The sequence below is a fragment of the Aethina tumida genome, chromosome 1, assembly GCF_024364675.1.
Source record: "Aethina tumida isolate Nest 87 chromosome 1, icAetTumi1.1, whole genome shotgun sequence".
Lineage (NCBI taxonomy): Eukaryota > Metazoa > Arthropoda > Insecta > Coleoptera > Nitidulidae > Aethina > Aethina tumida.
In genome coordinates this window covers 71,245,167-71,263,417 of record NC_065435.1, presented here as the reverse complement: position 1 = coordinate 71,263,417, position 18,251 = coordinate 71,245,167, and the positions used below count along the sequence as shown (strand labels likewise).

Genomic DNA, 18,251 nt, shown 5'->3' with positions numbered 1-18,251 from the left:
GTGAGATAGCAGAGGTAATGAAAATGTCCAAAGAACGTGTCTGTCACATATTAAATCAAGATTTACACATGAAAAAGCTGTCCACGCGTTAGGTGCCGCGTTTGCTCACGTTAGACCAAAAACGTGTTCGAATGAATATTTCCAACGCTCTGATGGCGCAGTTTAAGTGCCATAAATCCGAGTTTTAGCGCCGATTATTACTGTAGATGAAACTTGGATACACCATTATACGCCCGAAATAAAAATACATTCAAAACAGTGGACTGCAAAGGGAGAACCGGCTTCAAAAAAGCAAAAACTATTTTTTTGGCTGGGAAAGTGATGGCGACTGTTTTTTGGAATAGTCATGGAGTTATCTTAATTGATTATCTCCAAAAAGGAAAACCCATTACCCATACTCTGCATCATTATATGATAAGCTGAAGGCAGAAATTGCGGAGAAACGGCCACATTTGCATAAAATGAAAGTTTCACCGTCTCACACCTCAGAAGTTGCGATGGCAAAAATCCACGAATTACGGTTTGAACTGCTTGACCGCCTTACTCCCCAGATCTAGCCCTAAGCGACTTCTCTTTGTTACCTCATCTAAAAACAGTGCTATGAGGACAGAGATTTTCATCAAATGAGGAGGCAATCACTTTTGTGAACAATTATTTTGCAGAGAAAAACGTCGAGTACTATTTGGACGGGTTAGAGTGATGGTAGCATCGCTGGGAGTGTGTAGAGAGGTACAAGGAAACTATGTAGAAAATAAATATAAAATAAATTAGAAAGATGGAAATGTGAGTGATTAAATGATTGTTTACCTAGTTGGTTCAGTTTTCATATTCTGGGTGGCATTCACCTGAAGAAATTTATAGCACCAGTCACCTTAGTTTTGAGAGAGATCATGTATGTTCATTATGCTACTCATAATAAATCTGGTAGTTAATGTTGCAGTGAATCCAATCCAAGCGTTAACAAAAACTATTTTATTATTTAGTTATTTCACTAAAGAAAGTCGAAAACTACAACTTCATTATATTGTTTGTTTTCCATTACAAAATTCTGCAGACAATAGACGCAATCTCTAAAGAACTTCGGTTTAAAAATAATGATTTTTCAATCGCCTCTCTGTAATGTCGTAATGTTTAATAATAAACATTTTGTTAGGAATGTATTTTTTTTCTTTTAATATAATACCTATGCTTTTTATATTAAAATTTACTAGATTAATAATAGTTAATCAAAATACACACAATAATTGCAATGGTGTATATAAGTATGTATATCAACTTTTGTTGATAAAGGGAGGGTCCCAACCAATGAATTTGCCTCGGACCTCAGATGGTTCAGTTACGCCACTGCATGTAATGATACAACACTTTGAGTACACATTTGAATACAATTTAAACACAAGCAAATGTTTGAGATTTCCCAATACGTATATGCATTTCAAACGACCATTGAAAGAAACTAAGCTGGTAGATATTCAGAAATGAAATCATGTGTCTTAAATTTTGGGTATATGATGTATGTAAACAAAGCTATAAATGAATTACTGTTTTGGAATGTGGTTTGTATAACTTGTAAATAAATTTAAAATGCGTAAAGATTGATGTAAAAACGCTATAAAAATGTCTTTACGATCTATTTGCTACTTTGCCTTATTGAGTAAATTAGTTTCTTTAAGTTTGTTGTTATTCTCATTTCTATGAGACTATAAAAATATTAACTATAATTTGTAATAATATACTGATTAAAACGATCGCCGAGTATGAAATTTAAACAGTCACAGCCTAACAAACAATTACCAATTTAAAGATAAACACTCAACAAACACAAGTAAAAACAAATCGCCAATTCGATTCACGAAAGTCGTTCACTTCCGATCGACATTGTTGAAACAACAGAAAAAAAATCACGACACATCCTCCGTTAAATATTTACTAGTTTTTCTTTTTCAAGCATTGTTCACCGGATTGGGAGATTTGTGTTTCCCTTAAGTGGGAGACTCGCAAGGTTACAAATAAATCGACGCTATATATATGTACAAGTACAACCCGAATTATTTTGCTGTGTGTATCAGTTGTGTTAAGTTAAAATTGTTAAATACAGTAATGATACTTGTTGTAAGTAACTAAATTAGTTTCATTAGGTTAATTGAGTTTAATTGAGATCTACTATAATTATATACTCACTGAAATTAAATTTTCATAGATTACATTATACATTAATTTTGTGAAAATATAAGTAAAGATTTATAAAAACGGTAATAAGTTACTTCATATATATATTTTATCTTATTATTTGAAGTAATTATTATGTTTGAAACAGTTAATTTAGGTATATTACTTTTAAAAAAGGTAAAAATGTAACTATATTAAAATTATTTGCTACGTATATAAAATATGCTTAGCAGTATTAGTCAATGTATCCTTTTAAATATTTACAGAGTTACAAATGAAAATAAAAGTAAAAGTAAATAAAAATTAATAAATATGAATAAGACTTTTAAAATGGTATTTCAAAGTAATTATTGTTTATTTAGTCATATTACTTTATAATTTTCTCTAATTTTTCAGTGTTCATTTTGAATTTAAATTTGCTGGTAATATAACATTTTAAGTGTTAGTATTATTTAAAGAAGGAAATAAAACATATCAATTTAAAATTAAACCAATAATTAATCTATGTGTGAAAGAAAATGACTATTATATTTTCAACATATGTTAATTAGTAAAAACAATTACATGTCTGAGATAATCAAATGTAATTATATCGTTTGAAATACACATTATACAAACACAGAAGTATAATCAAAAACTTTCAGTGTGTTATTAAATATGTTACAAATCTGAAACCGTTTTAATTATTTTAAATAGTTAATAAACCACTTTAAGAAACAGATTCAAGATACCCATGATTTGTCATTTTACTTATAAAAAGTCTTAAAATTAACTAGAAATCTACAATCTGCAATATCCTATACAATATTTACCACACACACAAGAAAATTTTTCAAACGGAAGTTGTATATTACCATAAAACGAACAATTAAAATCTCTTATCACATCTGCATCAACGACACGCATCTTCACTATTCATACATGGTTAATATTTGACGTGAGTTAAATAAGAAAACTCATTAATAGCAATACACCCATCGTTTAATGCAAGGTAGTCGTAATCAAACTAATTACTTCTTCCATATACCTGACCAGTGACAAGGTCAGAAATAATGTATCAATTAATTAACCCGTACAACGTTCACATAACATTATCAATTTGTGAGCAGAATAAAAAATATTAAAAATTATTTATGTTCATTATCTTGAATTGGTTTGTTGTTACAGCTCGGTTTTTTAGCGCTTGTCGCGAGCGTTCACTGCGGAGGATATGGATTAATCAGTGGCTACGGAGGAGATTTTGGGTACAATTATAACAATTACAATACTTTCAGGCCAGGTTACAGACCAGGGTAAAACCAGAAAATGAAATAAAACCAATGGTTTGAATAATTATTATTTTTTAGAGGTTATTACGATCGCCCATTATACAACAAATATGGCACCAACATTTATGACGATATTTACCGACCGGGATACCAAGGATACAGACCGAACACCGTTCCAAGCCTGACTCCTTACGGAGGATACGGGGGAACAGGATATGGTGGATATGGAGGAGGATATGGTGGTGGTTACGGTGGAGGATACCCCTTCAGACCCGGATACAGACCAGGATACGGTGGCAATGGATTAGGGGGTTATTATCCTGGCAGTACTTATCCTGGAAGTGGCTATCCTTCAGGTTATCCTAGCAGTTATCCTGGAAGTTATCCAGGAACAAACTTTGTAGGATTCAGGCCGGAATATTATTCCAGAACTGGCAGTTATCCTGGCTACAAATCCAGTGCTACTTATAAATAAATAATGTTTAGTTTTTGCTTATTTAGTAACGTACTTGTAAATAATTATAATTTTAATAAAATGATTTGTACTTATTTTTTTATTGTTGGTTAAACGAGAAGTATAGTTTTTTTAGCAATAACCCGTTCAATGCCATAATTATGACACATGTAAACATTGCGTAATTGAACCGCAAAAAATTTGATGCGTGGGTTGTTGAATTTGCCAAAACTGTTTGAATCCGTAGGCGATGACACACTTTCTTCACTCTTACTGCTTTTACTCGGGTTTTATTTATTTGCCAAGAATATGAATGACACTAAATATTAATAAAGATAATTGCCAATTATAATATTTTACTATATTTAGTAAACTTATAATATATAATTCAAACTTTTTATTAAGTAATAATAATAAAATATAAATAGAAACAATTCCAATAAAATCATTATTTGGGCAATGTTCTAATTTAATTAAATAATAATTACATCACAAACTGGGAAAGTCATTAATTTCTTGGTAGCTGCCCACTGTTTCATGGATCCTTCGACATATTCAGATTGTGATCGTGTGTGTTATTGCAACAAATTTTTATGTAACGCTGACCACAATACTCTCACTTTCAGATACCAGAAAGATGGCCATTTAATCGTTCGAATTCGGAACCTTCAAGATAGTTCTGTCGGTTAGTTATCATTAGTGTTCATGTGGTAGAGTTTTGATTAAGTTTTTCTTGTATTATTTATATTGATATCATCATCATCATCATGATTATTAGGGTAAGTTTAATTTATTTATTATTATATTATTTCAGTTCTAAAGAGATATATTAATTGTTGGGATTTGTATATTCATTTGTTTAACTGTTTCATTTTTAAAATGTGTAATTTAAATGTTACGAATAATACAGTAATTATGATACAGTGATTATGATAAACATATATTTTACTATCAATAATAATTTTATTTTATAAAAACTGATTCATGTTTCACAGTAAATTATTTAATTAATATTAAATCATAATAAAATTTTTATCACGTAAATTGATAGATATAAGGCAAAATAATAATTATAGTATAATTAATAAATGTGATATTGTTAAAAGCACATAAAATAATAACAATTACCATCATCATATTAGCATTTTTATATTTAACATAATACAAAAACATTTAATTATTTTTTTAAATTTCAGTTGGCAGTTGTTTTATTAATGTCTTTGTTAGCAAACACATTGGCTAGGCCACAATACGACAGACGTCGCGACGATGACGCCGAAGAACGGCGCCTAGGCAACAAACGCCGACCTTGTCGAATCGGTGGCAAATTTAAGGACGCCGAGGGTAGAACATTTTTTGACTGGCATTACTCCTACGTTAACGTCAATAACAACCACAACTACAACATTGACTGCGCTGGAGGAGGAGGAGGTGGATTTGGGGGAGGAGGAAAACCACTGCGACCACATGGAGGAGGAGGAGGTTATCCTCAACCAGGTACTGATACTTAATAAAATAACATTTTAAAATTTAAAAAAAAAAATTATATTTAGGTTACTATCCACCACCAGTTCCACCACCAATTCCACCCCCAGTTCCACCGCCAGTTCCTCCACCAGTCCCACCTCCAGCTTATCCTCCATATTACCCACCTCCAAATCGTCCTTTCAGACCAGGACTCTTTGGAAATCGTCCCTTCCAAGGACTATTTGGTGGAATTTTTCAACAGCAAGCTGCGTCAGCAGAGTCAGGTAAAACAATCAGTTACGATTTTTATTTTTTGGTATTTCGTTTAACTGCAAAAACTTATCAAACATAGATGGAACAAGACCGATGTTGGGCGACAGCATATCGAATGCCATAAACAATGTAGGACAGTTGGGTCAAAATGTTTTTCAGTTCGGACAGGGAATTGTGCAGAATTTACCCCAATTCGAACTGCCCAATTTCCAATTCCCGCAGGCTCCATCACTGTCCGACGGCAATTTTGGAGAAGGTGTCAACAACTTCTTCCAAAATCTGCCTTTGATTGGCAGTTTCTTTAATCGACCCCCAGGTACTGGAAGATGAATTGTTGAAGAATGTTTTAAAGGTGTTCTAATTCAAATGGGTGTAACACGATTTTTGAACTAGGACAACCATATTTACACATTTTTTTGTTGAACAAACGTGTATTATTTGAAACTAATGGCCAACCTCAGTAGTAATAACATAAATAACATTATATTGTCTTCGACCTCATAAATTAATTTCTAGCAACAATATATAAATTTAACATGGTGCTTCCATAACAATTTAACAATCTCAGATGCCCCAAAAATATCATATTTTCCCCATACAGATGGAGAACGTCCCACTCTACAAGAAGCTATAAACGTGGAAGAAAACCTGTTTCAAAATTTGTCCCAGTCTGAATTGCCCACATTTCAGCTGCCACCAGGTCCCCAACTTCCACAGTTGTCCCAATTTTCTGGGAGCATCACTAATTTCTTCCAAAATCTTCCGTCTTTTGGCAGTCTTTTCAATCAACCAGGTACAAAATTATTCAAAGTTCATGCAATTCTTCATTTCTCATCAATGCGGATGTCTTACCACCCAACCAAATTTCCCAGTAGTTCACCAAATAACACTCACTCAACTGGCTCGCTTAACATTAACTTTTATTGTGTTCATCACTCCACCAATTTTCATCTTGATGATTTTCTGCACCAGATTATCTCTTACCAAAAAAATCTCCCATTCAGGTTCTGGTCCAAGTTCAAGTGTCACGTCTCCCCCTCCTCCAGCCATCACCACCGACCCTGATGACATAATTTACAACGACGACAAACCTGTCACGGAAGATTACGACCCAGTAATGCCGGATGCTTACAGCAACTTGAAACCCGGTCAGTATCTGGTGGCGTCCAATCCAGTTGTTGGAACATTTGTTGCCGAAGTCACTGACTACCATCCGAAGAACGTCGTCAAGAAACTCCACAAGTCTTTCAACGAGATTTTGAGCGATTTTGTCGACGTTTTCTTCTAGCTAATAAATTGTTAGTAAAGACAAAGCGAAATTTTTGTTAATATAATACAATTCCGTCAAGTTTTTTTTTTTTGTAATTTAACATAATATGTTAACAATGATAGTATGGGTATTTATTTAAAAATGTTACAGGTGTCCAAATTTACAACAGGGTGGGCCAGACTGATTATCAAAACAAGTACCAGGCCCAGAAAGACTACAATGAAAGGTTCTCCAAGAACGACAAGTTTCTGAACCCACAGTCTAGATCTCTTGTGTTCCCCCGTTAATAACAAATAGTTAATTGTTAAACGACTGTTAAAACATATTTATGTATGTAATCAATGAATAATAAAACTGTTACTCTTCGATAAAATTTTTTCTTTGTAAATCACTGGGGCTGTTATCAATGCTTATAATTGCAATGCAACTTCAGTATCACGCTGAGAGTCGCGCAGTGTAAATATCAGGTAAGTAAAAAATATCCATGTGGTAACTGTGTTAGTCATTGACCCTGTATATGAGGTTCCAATCAAGCAGAAACATTTTGTATGTGTATAACGTTCTAATGGTGTTATATTTCGTCCTGAAACCCTATAAAGAAAGTCTTTAGTACAGTTGTAAAGCTACCGACAACATTACACCAGACATGCTACTCACATAAATATTCCAAATTCGTTTAAAACATATGTAATGTATGCAAGTATGGTGTGGAATTTAGTTTGTGTTTAGTTTTATAAATTTCTTCTCGTAGATTTTGAAGAATTCAAGATGGATTTAAGTGATAGAGAAAGATCGAGTTGTTCAGTTTTGCACAAGATAAGTTTTGGTTTGGGACATGTTTACAATGACTTGTGTGCTGCTATGTGGTTTTCGTATACTTTATTTTATTTCCAAGTGGTGTTGGAAGTGCAGTCTCAAACTGCTGGAGTTTTACTGATGATCGGTAAGAATTTATTTATTCATTATATACTTTACTTTGTCGTCGTGAACATAAAAATGTTGGATTTGCTGTTGTCTTCGTAAAGTATAATTATAATTTAATGAATAAAATATTTGGTTAGTGCCTTCACAAATCTATTGTAATTTTAGGTCAAGTTGTCGATGCTGTAGCAACACCAATAGTAGGTTGGACAGTGGATTATACGAAAAGTAGGAAACTTTGGCACTTCATTGGTAATTTCATTCTTCCTAAAACCTACAATCAATTATTCGTTTTATTTCTAGGTACGATAGCAGTTTCTTTAGGTTTCACATTAATATTCTCTTTAAAAACTAATACAGTAAATAGCAGTATTCTGTTTAACTATGGACTGGTCATAACAGTTTTCCAAATAGGATGGGCAATGGTACAAATCTCCCATTTATCATTAATCCCTGAAATTTCAACAAATCACAGTCACAGTTCAGATCTTACAGCTATACGGTAATATCTATTAATTCCATGAATTACTTTTAATTTAAAATTTCAGATACACTGCTTCAGTTTGCTGCAGCGTAACAGTCTATTGTATCACTTTGATAATTTTAGACAATAATGGAGGTACTATTTCAATAGGACCCAATGATTATTATAAATTCAAAGAAATTGCACTTATTATAACGTTTTTGGGTATCATTGCCTCCTTACTTTTCTACTGTGGTATCCTAGGTTTACCAGATCAAACAAGCTACGAATTCATCACTGATGAAGCTGATGATGCCAACAACCTCTGTTCCAATAACAAAAATCAGCATTTCTTAAAATCATTAATTACTTATTTAGTCTCCGTGTTGTAAGTATCTAATGTTATTGCCTCAATTTCCATTCATACATGAATATTTTTAGATACATGGCTTCTAGATTGTTTACAACCTTGAGTCTGATTTACATTCCTTTATACATAGCGGAAAGAGCTGCAAATGAAAATACGCAAACTGATGGCATTCGACAAACAATCGCAGCTGTTCCACTCGTATCTTATATAGCTTCATTTTTGACTTCCATCTTTCTTAAATTTCGTTTAAGCATTTGCAACGATAAGGTAATGAACGAAATGATCAATTGTTAGAACAGGATTATAAATGAAATTATGTGCTTTAGATAATCTATTTAATAGGATCTTTACTGGGATTGTGCGCGTGTGGTTGGATTACATACGGGGTTCCCCTTAATTCCAATGCACAATTGTATTGTATAGCTGTCTTACTAGGTAAAAAAATATATAAGCTACGTATAAAAAATAATATAATATTTTTTAGGCATGAGTGGGTCTGCAACTATGGTTGCGAGTCTGTGTCTCACCGCCAATTACGTAAAAATTAATGGGTATGGTGGAGGTTTTGTTTATAGCATTGTTACTTTTACAGATAAGTTAATTTCTGGTTGTGTTGTTCTTTTAGTGCAAAACATGTAAGTACGTAAGCAAGTATTTTAATTATATATAAAACAATTCTCCTCTGTTTAAGGCAATGCGTTTCACGTGATTTGTGTCCACAGTACTACGAATACGTGCTCTCTTATATTTGTGGTGGTGTATCGATTTTGGGAATTGTTTCCTTAGCAGTTCTTCAGTGGCACACCAATAACAACAGAAGAAGTATTTTTTAGAATTATTATATTAATAGTTCAGTTTTGTTGCCAGTCAAGTATACATTTTTATTTAAATGAAACAATTTGTTTTATTTTCGTCCTTGTTTCAATAAACTTTAGATTTATCTCACAGTGAATTTCTAGGATTTTATTAAAATAAAATAGAAACAACAATAGAAGATTGATTTAAAATTTAATATCACAGAGTATTAAGTCTAAGTACATTCTAAAGTATCCTACACACATTTAGTATAAAAATACGAATTGAATAAATTAATACTTGGAAATCAGGAATAGTTAACATAAATAGAATACTATATACACAAAATACTATATATACATTTCTAATTTTTTGAGCTTATACAGGCATTTCAAGGAAATTTTCTAAATTCTAAACTATTCAAAAAATCTCGTACGTGTTAAGTTATTTGTTGTTTTTTCCAATAGGAAGTCTCTTTTAGCAAATCATCAATAGTATCTTCGTTGTAATATACAACAAATTCTTTGGGTGACAGTCCTTCAAAGACTGAACTGACCGCTGGCTTCAGATTAAAGAAAAACAACGGCTGCTTTCTGGCTGCAAAATCTTGTGTCAATGTTTCTATGACTGTAGCAGCAGTATAGTCAGCACCATAAATATGAGAACAGTCAATAACAACAGGAAGTGCTTGTCTAATTGAGTTCTTGGTCACTATATTCCGTACGTAGTCAACTGAAGGGAAGATCAAACAACGATCAGGAGTCAACATCAAGTACTCGATTCCACTTTGTGTCTATAAAAATATATTGTATTAGTACTATAATTTTAAGACAATTTTAGAAAACTTACTTTCAGTCGTTCGACGGAGATTTTAGGCCTTGCAGCATGATACAAAATAAAGAGTAGGTTTATACCCACTCCAATGAGTATTCCAAGTTCTAGAGGTAGTACCAGACAAGCAATAAAAGTAGCAACTCCTAGTATCAAGTCACTTTCTGTAACAACAAAAAAAATTAGCACTACTCTCCGTCAAATTTTTAAATCTTAACTTACTCTTAGATCTCCACATAGGCTTAACAACCTTAACTTCTACCATAAAAACAACAGCAGCAATAATCACAGCAGCTAGTGTTGCTTTGGGGATGTAGTAAAAGTACGGAGTGAAAAACAATAGGGCTAACATAACAAGAAGTCCTGTGTATAAACCACAGAGAGGAGTACGTACTCCGCTAGAATTTTGGACTGCGCTTCTAGAAAGAGAACCTGTTCCTGGGAAGGCTTGCACGAATGAGTTTGCTATGTTTGAAACGCCTATTGCTAATAGTTCTTGAGTTGCGTCAATGGATTTACCGTTAGCTAAAAGAGGAAATACGGGTTAAATTCTGGGTCAAGAGCAAGTTTAACTTTCATTGTTGAAAAAAAGATAAAATTGTTTGCTATAGTACAAATGTAATCTAGATAAACAATGTCTGGTTGTCTGGTTTGTAAACTTACCGAAGGCTTTGCAAATAGCAATGTTTTCCAGGACACCAATTAAAGGCACTACTATAATTCCAGATCCCATGTTACTCATCATTTGAGTGAAGCTTGTGGTGACAGTCGTGCCATTATTCTCTACTGACATGCCGAATGGTGGAGCTTGAAATTCGGGCAATCCTTGAGGCACGTCCCCTATGACTTTAAATGGGGGCTCTCCGTTTTGGCAGAATGAGTAACCGATGAAACCACCAACAACAACCAGAATTGCATTTCTAGCTGTACCAATGAGCCAAAGCGTTTTGTTGAAGACTTTCTGAAATGTGGTCGGCTCTTTTTCGTCCTCTGGGCCAGGACCAATTTTAATAGTTGCTATGATCTGAAAACAAATAAAGACAGTTAGATTGTATTAAGGTTGAAAATATTTAAGCACTTACTCTCATTATCAATAATACTGCAATGCACGAAATGCCGAATACTGTATCCCATGCATTGGTGTTGTGAATATCCTTACTAATACTGTGCCAGGTGTCAACAAAGGTGTTTCCACTAGCTTTTATGCCCAGAACATCTTTAACTTGTGATGTAACAATGATTAAAGCTACTGCTGATGTGAAACCTGATGACACCGGCCCAGATACAAAGTCTATAAGAAAACCTGTAACAACAAACCTCGGTTAAACCTGTTTAAATATAATAACTCGGTTATTGTACCTAAACCAAATAGTCCCATGGCTAATTGCACGATACCCGTAAGAAAACATAAAAGTACAGCATGTTCGGGACCTAGACCATGGATGGCTTGATATGTGAGAAGTGAAGCGATGGCGGTGGGACCCATTGGCACATCCTTGCAACTGCCAAGGAAGATGTAAATAAACGAACCAACGAAAGAACTATAAAGACCATATTGGGCTGGCAGCCCAGCAATATTTGCATAGGCCAGAGCCTGAGGTATCACAGTTAAGCCTACTGTTATGCCTGCCACCACATCACCAATGGCATCTTCACCTATAAAAACGAATAAACAATTAATTATAAAATGTTTTTGTTTTTGGAGTAGATAATGGAGGTACTGTATGGTTGTTGTCCATGTAAATGTAAGTGTTACCAGATTGTCACAGTAGTTAAAAATGTGTTTTGACTGGGTTTATTATCGTTACTCACCTTTATATTTAGGTAGCCAATTCAGGATAGGTAGCCTTTTATAGAGCATTTTTTTGGTGCAAGCGTTCTGTACTTTTTTGGTCACCCATGGACCAGCGGCACTGACTAGGTCCCTTACTGAAGTACTTTTGCCATCGTCCACTGTGAACACAAACTCGTTATTTTTGGATAAAACGAAATGATATAAAAACTCACAGATGAAATCGTTGCTGCCTTTGAAATGAGTATTCTTTTCAATATCGATACTTGTGGTTAATGTTGGATTAGTGTAAGCGTTGTTTCTTAGGTGACCGCCGCCACCAGCACCTTGAAGATCTCTTTCCTCCCTCATCGCGTCACTGTAAAATATAAATAAACCTAATTAATAAATACTGTAAATAATATATATAATTACTACTTTCTAAAATGCCTATTTATTAACACAACATTGTTTTGGATTGATAAACCTGAAGAAGGCAAGGTTAAGAACATTTTCAATTGCAATTTTCTGATTTCTGTTATTGAATAAGAATGTGGTCGTTATGACATTGATTGTTCCGGAAAAGAAGTCGGAGACAAATTATTACATTCTGATCTTGGCCCATATTTTTATTCAAAGACACAGAAACCGTCATTTCCTACTTTGGCACGAAAATATTCAGGAAGCGCCGTAGTACGGGTAGTAATTTCACGGCTGTTTTTGACTAAGTTGGCAATTAATTCATGAGATAAGCAAATACCGGTTAGTGATATAATATATGAAAAGTAAAGTATTGTCTGGGGAATGCTCGTACCATCGTAGTGAAAAAATGTACCAGCACGCACGTACTGCCCTTGACTGAACAATAACAGATAAATTCAATATTTTATGATAACTGCTACATAATAATTGTGAAAAATGCAAGGAAATTTGAAATTTCCACATTCGTTTTTCTTCAAATCGTTACAGGTGCAGTGGTTTAAAATTACGACACTGATCTGATTCAAGGTTGATCTTTGATCAGTTAATTGCAATCAATTCCTAGACATATACGTTTTGATTATAAAGTATTAAAATGGATCAATGTGACAAATTTAATGGATCAATTAATTTGTTTAAATTGAAACATTTATGTAAAATTATTAGTATTTTATTCTGATTTCACCATAATTTTATTTTTATATTTTTTGTATGTATTTTATGCTAAAAATTAAATTAAACATTTTATGACATAAAAATTAATAAAAAATATTAAATAATATTTAAATTATATTTTAATGTAATATATATTTTTATTTTTAATTAAATATTAAAAATAGTTAGTAACTATTTCAGTTTTAAATTTATTTAATACAGTTTTATAAATTAAAATAAATAAACAAATAAATTTAAAAATATACTTGATTGTAAGTCAATAAATTAAAATCAGGATGATTAAGTATATGAAAAATAAGACAATAAATAATAAAAATAATATGTGGTATTAAGATTGTGAAACAATAGTTAATAACGTGAGTATCGAATAACAGCGAGTTTAGTTTAAGTTATAATATAAATAAATTTTATCGGTCCCATATATAAACAACGTAAAATTATAGATCTTGCAAAATTTGCAATTGTAGAGAAAGCGCCAAATTTATTGATTATCAGACAAGTACAATAAATAAAAATCAACAATATACAGTTTCCATGAATTATTCGTGCCGTTTTCAAATGAAAATCACCTTCATTTCCGGAGAAAGTAAAAAATGTAACTTTCACGATACCAATTGACGAACCGATGCAAAAATTCGTACTCACTTTGCGAGCCTATGATCATCATTGTATCCATCCATTTTCGTTAGTTTTTCGAAAATTCCACCAAAAAAGTTGAAAACACAAAAGTAAATAAAGAAGAACCGGGCAAATGTCACTATAGCTTACACAAGTGTAGCGTCGAAACCGACCGGCGAACTGACACTAGCACGCGACCGACAACCGAATAAGTAGCAGGAGTCACGTGAGTCGGCTCAATCGGATCTAGCTGGAAAACAAACCGGTCACGTGGCTACTTTGCGGGATTCGGGCCCGGATTGTTTGCGGGCCCGGTTTTTCGGCACGAGATTCCGTCTATCGCAGCGTGCCGAAACGCAACCGTGCGGAGGAGGATCTCCCGAGACGTGCGAATTTACCTCGACATCCTGCCTAATTAATCATTCTTTTTACACAGGATTTTTTTGAATGTTAACATAATAATACTGATAAAAAATAAATTTATGTCAAAAATAATCTAAATATTAAAATACACATATGCAATGCACATACATACAAAGAAAAAGTAGGAAAATAAAATGGCACTGCGGTTATAAATATAATAGGGCAAAACCTATTTAAAAAGAAAGTATAAGGAATAAATTATTTTGTTACTGATACATATTTTTCCTCTATTAAAATTCGAATTTTTAGTTTTAAGTACCTATTACAAATTCATATATTTCAATTATCTTGAATAAACATGTTTTTAGCTTTTTGTCAGTTTCGAAAAATAAATCCTTTTTGTAAAATTTAGTCTATTTTAAAATGTTATCTATATTTATTATTCAAATTTAATAGATATGTATAAACATGTTTTTATCTTATTCTCTTGTGTAATATAGATTTATTCAGTAAGTTTCAAAAAATATATATATTTTTTTTTTTGTAAAATTTAGTATACTTCTAAATATTATTGTTTAAGATCGTGCCATTCTAAAGGAACACTTGAAACATATAAAATATACTTATTTATAATTATTTTAATATGGATTGAATTGATTTTTTTACTGAACTAAATGGTAGAAATTGTTGTTAACTGATTGTTTCGCCAATAAAAAATTACATTTTTTACTGTTAGAGTTAAGATAAGGTATTGAGATATTAAGATAATCATTGTTTCATATAACTGATATTATAAATTGTTTTTATTTACCAAAAATATAATAATTTAATTAATTTTTACTACTATAATTTTCACATTTAAGTTCCTTAATATTGAGGTGAAAATGTACAAATTTATTTTTTTTTTAAATATTAATGAATAATACTTGATATTTTTGAACATTATGCTATTTATAAGTCGTAACTTTTTTATCATGTTGTTTCGTTTATGCCCATAAAGCAATATTTTAAAGTTCATTGAATGTTATTATATTCGTGCAAGGCTGAACGAGCTATTTATTTTTTATCTGCACCAACAATTGTAAGATAACTTAATTATTGGTATGACTTACCTTAATCATATTACAGCAAAATCCTGCGTATGTAACAGAAAAATATTGTAATCTATGTTAAGATTTCAATTTGCTGTCGAAGCATTTTAATTGACTTTATTTGTATGTGCATAATTTTATTATTAATAAAATCAACATGTGCATTTTTGAATTAATTGAATTAATTTAATACATCAATAATACGCAATAAAAATAATTCTTCAAATTGTTTCTTTCGAATTTTATCGAACCACGTGTGCGTTAGTTTGCACCTTGTAGAAAAAAAAACCTTTTGAAAGTCAATGTCAAAATCATAGCAATCATTGATTTCATGATAAACCACCAGACATTTGCGGATCGTTTTCGTTCTGACGTCGTCGACCGGTTTCGTGTCATTTTTCGGTAAAGAGCCAACCGATACAATCGACGCAGCTACGGTGTAAAGAACCGAATTGTGTAATAAAATACGAGAATGACTGGACCATTTACGTTATTCGAAACAATAATAGTGTAATTAAATAAATTAAAAACCAGCCGTTCAAATCGATTATAATAAAATTAAGACGGAATTTTGGATGAGTGTGTGTGCGTGAATTGCGTCAACCAATTGAAAAGTCTGTTTGCGAGAGTGTTTGTAAACAGGTTCACGGGAATGGCCTAAATATTTTACAATTGAATAGTAAATATTTTTTATTGGAAATTTTTTCAGGTCGCATCGTTTCCAAAATCTTTTTAGTTAGTTTTAATTAAAAATCCAATAAAATATTTAGCATGTTTTGTATGGAGATAGGCAGGCAGGCATTTTTAATGATCTGACGCCGCTGACATCCCTTTTTCCTTCTTATTTACCAATTTATGGAGCAATTCAGATATTTGATTTGAAAGAAAAAGTTTTCTTTTGTATATGGTGTTTTACGTCAGTTTCTAGAGGTGCTAATTTAATTGATCCAAAAAATGATTATAAAAAATTGTACCTTTAATTGCCGAAGAGTTAACAGGCCATAAAAGTTGACCAATAGCAATGTGTGTTTAGACATTGTCCAGCGGCAATGATAAGACATCGTTTTCAAGTGTTCGATTTTTTTCTCAACATCTCATTTGTTGACAATTTAATTCAATATATATATATATATATATATATATATATATATATATATATATATATATATATATATATATACATTGTTAGAGCTTTGTACTAACAAATCAGACGGTAACCTCAAAGTGAATGATAATAAATATGACAGCAATACATTCAGTTCAAAACATGTTGCATCGGAAAACAAAGCCTACTTTACCATTGGTCATTAGACATTTGCTGAAGTCACCTGGCTATTAGTCAACTTTAATGGTTTCTACATTTTCAATTATATTTTTTTATTAACATTTTAAATTTGAAGTTTTGCGGCAAGATATGCCTCTTGAAGATAGAAGCTGACCCACATCGTGCTGTAGGAATCCTTCAGTTTGGTTCAAGACAAGTTTATGTAATGCATTTAATATTAACTAATCCGTAGTGTGCAAACTTTATCAACGGTTTATAGAGACCTAGAGAGGTCAACCAAGAGTTAGTTACATCTGATTGGGAAGTTTAGGAGCATGAACGGAAACTGCACATTTCTTGGACAAGACCTGATTTTGGCTACTGGACGTCATATAAGCCCCAGGACAGTTTTAAATCGGTTAATGACTCTGTTGTAGTAGATCCATTATGCGACTACCCCTCCAGCCTATCCATAGTGCAACGAGTTGTGATATGAAGAGTGGGAATACTGTGATGTTTATAGATGAAAGGAGGATTATTTTGTGATAAAAGGTCAGTGATGTGGGTGGTAATTTTCTAGGAGGTGCTCTAGATCTGCGACCGTATTATGACCGGCAAAATTTAAATAACAAACATTATCGATAACATTGTTGAACATTATCAATGGAGTTTAGAAACAAATGTTAGGCGACAAAGCTAGACCGTATTGAGCTAGAATTGTCACCAACCTCTTAGAAGATGTCCAAATTGAGCGTGTGCTGAGCGTGGGATATGTTTGGTAGATCATTAATTGCTGACCAGCACCATGCTCATCCTGCCAAAGAATTGAGACAACTTCTTCTAGAATTTTGGGAGGCTTTGGATCAAAATCATCTATATGACCTGATAAGAAGTATGCCACAGGGTACAAGCTATAATAGGAAAAAGAGGCGGAATTACTCGATATTAAAAGAGTGGTGAATTGTATATGTGGGAACAAAATTTCTTATTTATTTTGTAAAATAAATTTTAAGTTTGATTTAATTTTTTATTGATACTCATTTTTTTTATTAGAATTCTACTACTACAATTTTAATTTTTAATAATCATTTAATTCTAAAATAATGCAATATACTTAACTTTTTGCGATCAATTTAGTATACATTCATTCAAAGATAACATATGTATATGATCCATAGATTGTAAATAATACAATATAATATAATATTATACATTATTTCCAGATTAAGAAATTTATTATTTTTAAATAGCATATTCAATGTGCGAAATATAAACATTATTTAATTAATTGTAAAGCCTAGTTCAAACGAATTCAGAAGTTTAGTCGAGTTATTTGGTACTTAACTAGTTTAAACATAATCAATCAATTTAGTTTAGTTTACAGGTCTATATAAGTCAGTGGTCGTGTTAAATAAATAAAATTTCTATTTTTCTGAGCGTGTAATACGATTGATCGCATTAATTAAATTCGTTTAGACATGTAAAAATGAATTAATCTTTAGTCAAGTGCAAAATAAGAAGAAACAAACATAAAATTTTTGGATTGTCGACGTTGACTATTGTTAATAAAGGCAAGCTGATAGATAGATGCAACCTTGAAATTTGTGGAAGAATATTAAAGATAAGATCTTTTAAAAAAGAATTGGAAAATCCAAGCTTATTTCTCATGTCAATTAAGAGTCTTGACTTAATTTCAGTAAACAAACTG

The 18,251-nt window shown here is 32.2% G+C and overlaps 4 protein-coding genes across 4 annotated transcripts; 3 read left to right on the top strand and 1 right to left on the bottom strand.

Moving 5' to 3' along the window:
• The first annotated feature begins 2,021 nt into the window (after nucleotides 1-2,021).
• On the top strand, nucleotides 2,022-3,986 carry LOC109599320 (prismalin-14). The gene is made up of 3 exons (XM_020015299.2): nucleotides 2,022-2,112; nucleotides 3,337-3,461; nucleotides 3,516-3,986. Exons 1-3 carry the CDS (start codon nucleotides 2,029-2,031, stop codon nucleotides 3,910-3,912), a joined length of 606 nt encoding a protein of 201 aa, XP_019870858.2. The 5' UTR covers nucleotides 2,022-2,028; the 3' UTR covers nucleotides 3,913-3,986.
• Nucleotides 3,987-4,573: 587 nt separating this feature from the next.
• Nucleotides 4,574-7,188, top strand: LOC109599318 (YLP motif-containing protein 1). The gene is made up of 7 exons (XM_049970660.1): nucleotides 4,574-4,670; nucleotides 5,088-5,388; nucleotides 5,445-5,642; nucleotides 5,711-5,947; nucleotides 6,233-6,424; nucleotides 6,636-6,779; nucleotides 7,052-7,188. The coding sequence occupies exons 1-7, from the start codon at nucleotides 4,659-4,661 to the stop codon at nucleotides 7,186-7,188; spliced, it is 1,221 nt and encodes a 406-aa protein (XP_049826617.1). The 5' UTR covers nucleotides 4,574-4,658.
• Nucleotides 7,189-7,663: 475 nt separating this feature from the next.
• On the top strand, nucleotides 7,664-9,523 carry LOC109599322 (major facilitator superfamily domain-containing protein 12-like). The gene is made up of 8 exons (XM_020015301.2): nucleotides 7,664-7,844; nucleotides 7,991-8,074; nucleotides 8,126-8,324; nucleotides 8,371-8,673; nucleotides 8,727-8,922; nucleotides 8,982-9,090; nucleotides 9,140-9,290; nucleotides 9,347-9,523. Exons 1-8 carry the CDS (start codon nucleotides 7,670-7,672, stop codon nucleotides 9,486-9,488), a joined length of 1,359 nt encoding a protein of 452 aa, XP_019870860.2. The 5' UTR covers nucleotides 7,664-7,669; the 3' UTR covers nucleotides 9,489-9,523.
• A 123-nt stretch (nucleotides 9,524-9,646) lies between these two features.
• Nucleotides 9,647-14,002, bottom strand: LOC109599312 (sodium-independent sulfate anion transporter). The gene is made up of 9 exons (XM_049961221.1): nucleotides 13,853-14,002; nucleotides 12,289-12,431; nucleotides 12,094-12,234; nucleotides 11,641-11,937; nucleotides 11,364-11,584; nucleotides 10,945-11,305; nucleotides 10,504-10,806; nucleotides 10,300-10,445; nucleotides 9,647-10,243 (listed from the first exon to the last, which is right to left on the bottom strand). The coding sequence occupies exons 1-9, from the start codon at nucleotides 13,885-13,887 to the stop codon at nucleotides 9,890-9,892; spliced, it is 2,001 nt and encodes a 666-aa protein (XP_049817178.1). The 5' UTR covers nucleotides 13,888-14,002; the 3' UTR covers nucleotides 9,647-9,889.
• Nucleotides 14,003-18,251: the final 4,249 nt, after the last annotated feature.